Source organism: Colobus angolensis, unplaced genomic scaffold, assembly GCF_000951035.1.
Source record: "Colobus angolensis palliatus isolate OR3802 unplaced genomic scaffold, Cang.pa_1.0 Scaffold83, whole genome shotgun sequence".
In the NCBI taxonomy this organism is placed as follows: domain Eukaryota; kingdom Metazoa; phylum Chordata; class Mammalia; order Primates; family Cercopithecidae; genus Colobus; species Colobus angolensis.
In genome coordinates, this window is record NW_012122154.1 from 126,961 (window position 1) to 136,508 (window position 9,548).

Below are 9,548 nucleotides of genomic sequence, written 5' to 3' on the forward strand. Positions count from 1 at the left end.
GGATGGTCTCGATCTCCTGACCTCGTGATCCGCCCGTCTCGGCCTCCCAAAGTGCTGGGATTACAGGCTTGAGCCACTGCGCCCAGCCAGTAATAATACATTTTGGCCAGTGCAGTGGCTCATGCCTGTAATCCCAACACTTTGGGAGGCTGAGGCAGGTAGACCACCTGAGGTCAGAGTTCAAGACCAGCCTGGGTAACATGGTAAAACCCTTCTTTACTAAAAATACAAAAAAAAAAAAAAAAAATTAGCTGGGTGTGGTGGTGCACGCATGTAATCCCAGCTACTCAGGAGGCTGAAGCAGGAGAATTGCTTGAACCAGGATGGTGGAGGTTGCAATGAGCCAACACCATGTCTCTGCACTCCAGCCTGGGCGACAGAGTGAGACTCCATCTCAAAAAAAAAAAAATTTTTGTTTTTTAATAATAAATTTTTTTAAGCTTATAAAAAGAAGAGTTGAGGCCAGCATAGTATCTAACACCTGTCATCTTGGCAGTGGCAGAGGATTGCTTGAAGCCAGGAGTTTGAGACCAGCCTGGGCAACATAGCAAGACCTCATCGCTAAAAAAAAAATTTTTTTTTTTTTAATTAGCTGGGTGTGGTGGTGTGTATCTGTAGTCCCAGCTACTCAGGAGGCGTAGTTGAGCGGGTAGATTGAATCCAGGGGTTTGAGGCTGTACTGAGCTATGATCTTGCCACTGCACTCCAACCTGGGTGACAGAGCAAGACCCCATCTCAAAAAAAAAAAAAAGAAGAGCTGCTGAGCTCAGAATTCAAACTGGGCTCTCTAAATGGGTTTTTGTTTTAGAATATATTTATAATTAAAAAGGGTAGCTGTCTTTTGAGCTCCCAGGCACCACCGTCTATTTATCATAACACTTACTGTTTTCCCCCCTTACGATCATAAATTCCTAGACAACTGGCATTGTAAAAATAATTATAGTAGTTAATATTTAGGAGCACTTAACTATATTCCAGGCACTATTGTGTTTTTCTTGTATAACTCATTTAGATGCATGTCAGACCTCTGAGATTGTTCCTATTATACTTATTTTACAGATGAAGAAATTAAGGCACAAAGAGGTTATGAAATTTTTCCAAGGTAGTAAACCTAGTAAGTGGCTGAGCTATGATTCAAACCTAGGAAGTTAGACGTCAGAACCTGTGCTTTTTGTTTTTGTTTTCAGTAGGAACAGGGTCTCACCTTGCTGGCCAGGCTGGTCTCGAACTCCTAACCTCAAATAATCCACCCATCTCGGCCTCATGAAGTGCTGGGATTATAGGTGAGAGCCACTGTGCCTGGCCAAGCCCGTGTTTTTAACCACTTCTCTGTATTACACACTGGCTTAACTAGCATTGTACCTGCCACATACTAGATGCTCAATAAATATTCCTAGTTGAATATCTGTTTTTCAACAAGTACATTTTTTGTTTAACCCTTTTAATTAAGAAATCTTTTATTGATTTTTTTTGGGGGAAATTTTTTAGGATCTGATTCTTCTGAAGATACGGTTAATAAAGCAACTTATTGCAGGTGAGTCAAAGAGAACCTTTGCCTATGAAGCTGGTATTTTCCTATTTAGTTAATATTAAGGATTGATGTTTCTCTCTTTTTAAAATATTTTAACTTTTATTTTAGGTTCAGAGATGTATGTGCAGTTTGTTATATAGGTAAACACATGACTTGGGATTTGGCATACAGTTTTTTTTTCATTATCCAATTATTATTAAGCATACCCCACAGTTTTTTGTTTCCTTCCTTTCTGAATTTCTCCCTCCTCCCACCTTCCCCCCTCAAGTAGGCTGGTGTTTCTCTAGACTAGAATCATGGTATTGGAAGAAACCTTAGAGATCATCTAGTTTAGTCCTCTCATTTTATAGTGGAGGAAATACCCTTTTTGTTTGTTGGATTTAGTTATTAATACTGTCCAGAGGAATTTAGAATAACAGTAGAACTCTGCACATGCTTGCTTCTAGCAGATTGTTGTTCTCTAAGTTCCACATATACGGTAATATTGACACAGCGGTAATTGTGACTGATGAAAATGCTCAAGGACTTCATTTTCAACTCTTTCTTTCCTCTGTTCCTTATTTCCACATATCTCTCAAGCTTTGTCTGTATGTTATATAATAATCTACAAGCAGCCCCAACTATGTTACCTACCTTCCTTAGGAATTATTGCTTGACCCTAAGTTGTTTTTTGTTTTTTTTTTTGGAGACAGGGTCTTGCCCTGTTGCCAGGCTGGAGTGCAGTGGCGCCATCTTGGCTTACTGCAATCTCCAACTCCCTGGTTCAAGTGATTCTCCTGTCTCAGCCTCCCAAATAGGTAGGATTACAGGCACACGCCACCACACCCAGCTAATTTTTGTATTTTTTAGTAGAGACAGGGTTTTGCCATGTTGGCCAGCCTTTTCTCAAACTCATGAGCTCAAGTGATCCACCCACCTCAGCCTCCCAAAGTGCTGGGATTACAGGCATGAGCTACCATGCCTGGCTGACCCTGTCTAAGATCTAGTCTGAACTATAATGGCGATATTGTTGGTTTTTGTTTGTAAATGACTTCCCTAATCTCACGATTGGAAGGAAGTGACTTTTAGACTGAAAAGCAGCACAGAAAGTAGTGTAGCACAGTGGTGTTCTGTTGGGTTATCTGCAATCCTACTGTTCCCTTTGTTTAGATATCCTTGCTCCTGCCTTCTCATTAAGATACACTTTTAAGTGTTTTTAAAAACTATCTTTTGGCTGTCACTTAAATGTTGGCTTTAATTTGCATATCCATAAAGTAATGTTTCTGGTCTGATTTTTGTGGCTGTGTGTCCTCGATCTTTGATCATTCCATTTCTCTCTCTTTTTTTTTTTTTTTTTTTTGAGACAGAGTCTTACTCTGCTGCCCAGGCTGGAGTGCAGTGGTGTGATCTCGGCTCACTGCAACCTCCGCCTCCCAGGTTCAAGCGATTCTCCTGTCTCAGCCTCACGAGTAGCTGGGACTACAGGTGTATACCACCACCCAGCTAATTGACCATTCCATTTCTTTCTTTTTTTTTTTTTTTGAGACAGAGTCTTGCTCTGTTGCCCAGGCTGGAGTACAGTGGTGTGATCTCACCTTTCCGCAACCTCTGCCTCCCGGGTTCAAGCCATACTCCTGCCTCAGTCTCTCAAGTAGCTGGGACTACAGGTGCACACCACCACACCTGGCTAATTTTTGTATTTTTAGTAGAGACAGGGGTTCACCTTGTTGGCCAGGCTGGCTTGAACTCATGATCTCAAGTGATCCATCCGCCTTGGCCTCCCAAAGTGCTGGAATTACAGGCATGAGCCACCGTGCCCAGCAACCATTCCATTTCAACTAGAAGTTTCTAAAGGAGAGAGCAGCTTTCGCTAACTCAATAAGATTGGTCAACTTTCTATAACTGAAAGAGCTAAAATATTTGATCTTGGTCATTTGACAGTTCTGCATATGTATAACTAGTGTTTCTCATTAGGACTCTGTCTTTTCCCTGTAGTGTGGGAGATCAAGAATTGTTACAAATCACCCCTCAAGGAACCAGGGATGAAACCAGTTTGGATTCTGCAAAAAAGGGTAATGGCAAAGTTTCCCAGTTTAACAGAGTGGGTAGATACAGTACTGTAATTAGATTATTCTGAAGACCATTTGGGACCTTTACAATCCACAGAATCTCTTGGCAGAGTTAGAGTATCATTCTTTGTCAAATGTCATGGTATGATCTGATAGATTTAAATGGTACTAGACTAATGTAGCTATAATAATAAGACCTTCTGTAACTGATTGTCGCCCTTTCGTTTTTTGTTGTTTTTTTTGAGATGGGCTCTCACTCTGTTGCCCAGGCTGGAGTGCAGTGATGCAATCGTGGCTCACTGCAACCTCCACCACACGGATTCAAGCTATCCTCCCACCTCAGCCTCCTGAGTAGCTGGGACTACAGGCACACGTCACCACACCCAGCTAATATTTTGTGGTTTTATAGAGACAGAGTTTCGCCATGTTTCCAAGGCTGGTCTCAAACTCCTGGACTCAAGCAGTCTGCCCACTTCAGCCTCCCAAAGTGCTGCAATTACAGGCTTGAGCCACTATGCCTGGCCTGCCCTTTACTTTTAATTGATGTATTTGTGTTTCATCTTTTGTCTACTGGTTTTTAAATATAGGGAATGGCAAGTCTGTAGAGAACAGAGTATTAAGTAGACTTAATGGCCAGTGATCTTTAGAGTATATCAGAACTGGTTTTCTGATGGCCAATCTGCTTTTAATTCACTCTTAGACATTAGAGAAATAGGAGGTGTGGTTTCTGCATAGGGAAAATTCTGAAATTAAAAATTTAATGGATCCTAAGTGGATATAATCTAAGTAAATAGGAATTAAATGAAAGAGTATGAGCTACATCTTCAGTATACTTGGTAGTTTATGAGGTTAGTTTCTCTAAATATAGCCAGTTGGTTGATTTCCACCTCCAAGGTGTATGAAGTATGTATTTTTTTAATGACAATTCAGTTTTTGAGTACCTTGTTATTTTTGTGTATTTTCAGCTGCTTGTGAATTTTCTGAGAAGGATATAACAAATACTGAACATCATCAGTCCAGTAATAATGATTTGAATACCACTGAGAAGCATGCAACTGAGAGGCATCCAGAAAAGTATCAGGGTAGTTCTGTTTCAAACTTGCATGTGGAGCCATGTGGCACAAATACTCATGCCAGCTCATTACAGCATGAGAACAGCAGTTTATTACTCACTAAAGACAGAATGAATGTAGAAAAGGCTGAATTCTGTAATAAAAGCAAACAGCCTGGCTTAGCAAGGAGCCAACATAACAGATGGACTGGAAGTAAGGAAACATGTAATGATAGGCAGACTCCCAGCACAGAGAAAAAGGTAGATCTGAATGCTGATACCCTGTATGAGAGAAAAGAAAGGAATAAGCAGAAACTGCCATGCTCTGAGAATCCTAGAGACACTGAAGATGTTCCTTGGATAACACTGAATAGCAGCATTCAGAAAGTTAATGAGTGGTTTTCCAGAAGTGATGAACTGTTAAGTTCTGATGACTCACATGATGGGGGTTCTGAATCAAATGCCAAAGTAGCTGATGTATTGGATGTTCTGAATGAGGTAGATGAATATTCTGGTTCTTCAGAGAAAATAGACTTACTGGCCAGTGATCCTCATGAGCCTTTAATATGTAAAAGTGAAAGAGTTCACTCCAGTTCAGTAGAGAGTAATATTGAAGACAAAATATTTGGGAAAACCTATCGGAGGAAGGCAAACCTTCCCAATTTAAGCCATGTAACTGAAAATCTAATTATAGGAGCACTTGTTACTGAGTCACAGATAATGCAAGAGCGTCCCCTCACAAATAAATTAAAGCGTAAAAGGAGAACTACATCAGGTCTTCATCCTGAGGATTTTATAAAGAAAGCAGATTTGGCAGTTCAAAAGACTCCTGAAATGATAAATCAGGGAACTAACCAAATGGAGCAGAATGGTCAAGTGATGAATATTACTAATAGTGCTCATGAGAATAAAACAAAAGGTGATTCTATTCAGAATGAGAAAAATCCTGACCCAATAGAATCACTGGAAGAAGAATTTGCTTTCAAAACTAAAGCTGAACCTATAAGCAGCAGTATAAACAATATGGAACTAGAATTAAATATCCACAATTCAAAAGCACCTAAAAAGAATAGGCTGAGGAGGAAGTCTTCTACCAGGCATATTCATGCGCTTGAACTAGTAGTCAGTAGAAATCTAAGCCCACCTAATTGTACTGAACTACAAATTGATAGTTGTTCTAGCAGTGAAGAGATAAAGAAAAAAAATTACAACCAAATGCCAGTCAGGCACAGCAGAAACCTACAACTCATGGAAGATAAAGAATCTGCAACTGGAGCCAAGAAGAGTAACAAGCCAAATGAACAGACAAGTAAAAGACATGCCAGTGATACTTTCCCAGAACTGAAGTTAACAAAGGTACCTCGTTCTTTTACTAACTGTTCAAATACTAGTGAACTTAAAGAATTTGTCAATCCTAGCCTTTCAAGAGAAGAAAAAGAAGAGAAACTAGAAACAGTTAAAGTATCTAATAATGCCAAAGCCCCCAAAGATCTCATGTTAAGTGGAGAAAGGGTTTTACAAACTGAAAGATCTGTAGAGAGTAGCAGTATTTCATTGGTACCTGGTACTGATTATGGCACTCAGGAAAGTATCTCATTACTGGAAGTTAGCACTCTAGGGAAAGCAAAAACAGAACAAAATAAATGTGTGAGTCAGTGTGCAGCATTTGAAAACCCCAAGGAACTAATTCATGGTTGTTCTGAAGATACTAGAAATGACACAGAAGGCTTTAAGTATCCATTGGGAGGTGATGTTAACCACAGTCAGGAAACAAGCATAGAAATAGAAGAAAGTGAACTTGATACTCAGTATTTGCAGAATACATTCAAGGTTTCAAAGCGCCAGTCCTTTGCTCTGTTTTCAAATCCAGGAAATCCAGAAGAGGAATGTGCAACATTCTCTGCCCACTCTAAGTCCTTAAAGAAACAAAGTCCAAAAGTTACTTCTGAATGTGAACAAAAGGAAGAAAATCAAGGAAAGAAAGAGTCTAATATCAAGCCTGTACAGACAGTTAATATCACTGCAGGCTTTCCTGTGGTTTGTCAGAAAGATAAGCCAGTTGATAATGCCAAATGTAGTATCAAAGGAGGCTCTAGGTTTTGTCTATCATCTCAGTTCAGAGGCAACGAAACTGGACTCATTACTCCAAATAAACATGGACTTTTACAAAACCCATACCATATACCACCGCTTTTTCCTGTCAGGTCATTTGTTAAAACTAAATGTAAGAAAAACCTGCTAGAGGAAAACTCTGAGGAACATTCAGTGTCACCTGAAAGAGCAGTAGGAAACGAGAACATCATTCCAAGTGCAGTGAGCACAATTAGCCATAATAACATTAGAGAAAATGCTTTTAAAGGAGCCAGCTCGAGCAATAGTAATGAAGTAGGTTCCAGTACTAATGAAGTGGGCTCCAGTATTAATGAAGTAGGTTCCAGTGATGAAAACATTCAGGCAGAACTAGGTAGAAACAGAGGGCCACAATTGAATGCTGTGCTTAGATTAGGGCTTTTGCAACCTGAGGTCTGTAAACAAAGTCTTCCTATAAGTAATTGTAAGCATCCTGAAATAAAAAAGCAAGAACATGAAGAAGTAGTTCAGACTGTTAATACAGACTTCTCTCCATGTCTGATTTCAGATAACCTAGAACAGCCTATGGGAAGTAGTCATGTGTCTGAGGTTTGTTCTGAGACTCCTGATGACCTGTTAGATGATGGTGAAATAAAGGAAGATACTAGTTTTGCTGAAAATGACATTAAGGAGAGTTCTGCTGTTTTTAGCAAAAGCGTCCAGAGAGGAGAGCTCAGCAGGAGCCCTAGCCCTTTCACCCATACACATTTGGCTCAGGGTTACCGAAGAGGGGCCAAGAAATTAGAGTCCTCGGAAGAGAACTTATCTAGTGAGGATGAAGAGCTTCCCTGCTTCCAACACTTGTTATTTGGTAAAGTAAGCAATATACCTTCTCAGATTACTAGGCATAGCACTGTTGCTACCGAGTGTCTGTCTAAGAACACAGAGGAGAATTTGTTATCATTGAAGAATAGCTTAACTGACTGTAGTAACCAGGTAATATTAGCAAAGGCATCCCAGGAACATCACCTTAGTGAGGAAACAAAAGGTTCTGGTAGCTTGTTTTCTTCACAGTGCAGTGAACTGGAAGACTTGACTGCAAATACAAACACCCAGGATCCTTTCTTGATTGGTTCTTCCAAACGAATGAGGCATCAGTCTGAAAGCCAGGGAGTTGGTCTGAGTGACAAGGAATTGGTTTCAGATGATGAAGAAAGGGGAACAGGCTTGGAAGAAGATAATCCAGAAGAGCAAAGTGTGGATTCAAACTTAGGTATTGGAACCAGGTTTTGTGTTTGCCCCAGTCTATAGAAATGAGCTAAATGTTTATGCCTTTTGGGGAGCACATTTTACAAATTTCCAAGAGTAGTTAAAGGAACTGCTTCTTAAACTTGAAACGCGTTCCTCCTAAGGTGCTTTTCATAGAAAAAAGTCCTTCACCCAGCTAGGATGTCATCTCTGACTGACTAAGCTTTAACATCCTAATTATTGGTGGACTTCTGGTTTCATTTTGTAAAAGGAAATCCCGGTGTCCCAAAACAAGGAGTTTAATCATTTTGTGTGACATGAAAGTAAATCCAGTCCTGCCAATGAGAGGAAAAAGATATAGCAAGTTGCAGTGTTTATAGTCGGCTTTTACATCTGAACCTCTGTTTTGATTGTTACTTAAGGTGAAGCAGCATCCGGGTATGAGAGTGAAACAAGCGTCTCTGAAGACTGCTCAAGGCTCTCCTCTCAGAGCGAAATTTTAACCACTCAGGTAAAAAGCGTGTGTGTGTGTGTGCGTGCGTGTGTGTGTGTGGTGTCCTTTGCATTCAGTAGTCTGTATCCCACATTCTTAGGTATGCTGACATCATCTCTTTGAATTAATGGCACAACAATTGTTTGTGGTTCATTGTCTCCTTAAATTAGACTGTAAGCACCTTGATGGAACTCATACTACCTTTTATTTCACACACGCACACGCACACGCAGACACACACACACACACACACACTGCCTAGCTCATTGTAGTATACTAAATACTGATTTTAATGAATAAGCTAAACCTTTGAAACCCATTTGCTAATCCCAGCACTTTGGGAGGCCAAGGTGGGTGGATCACCTCAGGTCAGAAGTTTGAGACCAGCCTGGCCAACATGGTGAAATCCCGCATCTACTAAAAATACAAAAATTAGCTGGGCATGGTGGCCAATGCCTGTAATCTCAGCTACTCTGGAGGCTGAGACAGGAGAATCACCTGAACCTGGGAGGCGGAGGTTGCAGTGAACTGGGATTGTACCACTGCATTCCAGCCTGGGTGACAGAGTGAGACTACCTCAAAAACAAACAAAAACACATCATCTCCCCTATAACAAAAATATGACATTCTTATTGTATCAAGAGAGGTGAGAAAAAGAAGCCACAGCAGGATGATTCAAGGGGGTCTGCATAGCTCCTTTTTAAGAATATGCCTATTGCAGGTCAGAGAAGGTAAGCAAACTGCCTAAGGCCACACAGCCAGGTACAGAACTCTCACCAATATTATTGCCAGCAATTGCAATTTTGGTGTTTATTCTTGGTACCAAGTTGGAGACTATAGGGTTCTCTTCCTAATAGAGACCATCTAGCCTTTCACTGTTTTGTGGATACTTCTGTTCTTTTTTTCTTTTCCCTTTTAAAATCTAGTTATTTAAGGCCAGGCGCGGTGGCTCAAGCCTGTAATCCCAGCACTTTGGGAGGCCGAGACGGGCGGATCACGAGGTCAGGAGATCGACCAACACAAATACGCTCAGCTGATTTTTGACAAAGGTGCAAATGCAATTCAACGGAGGAAAGATAGACTTTTCTTTTAAACTTCTGTGTATAT

The 9,548-nt window shown here is 40.5% G+C and overlaps 1 protein-coding gene across 1 annotated transcript in view; it reads left to right on the forward strand.

The window, feature by feature from the left end:
- Positions 1-9,548, forward strand: part of BRCA1 (breast cancer 1, early onset) — a 136,888-nt gene that overhangs the window by 60,451 nt on the left and 66,889 nt on the right. The window contains exons 8-11 of the mRNA XM_011929928.1: positions 1,489-1,534; positions 3,506-3,582; positions 4,545-7,973; positions 8,371-8,459. Of these exons, the coding sequence (XP_011785318.1) occupies positions 1,489-1,534; positions 3,506-3,582; positions 4,545-7,973; positions 8,371-8,459 (3,641 nt within the window). The remainder of the gene's footprint in view (positions 1-1,488; positions 1,535-3,505; positions 3,583-4,544; positions 7,974-8,370; positions 8,460-9,548) is intronic.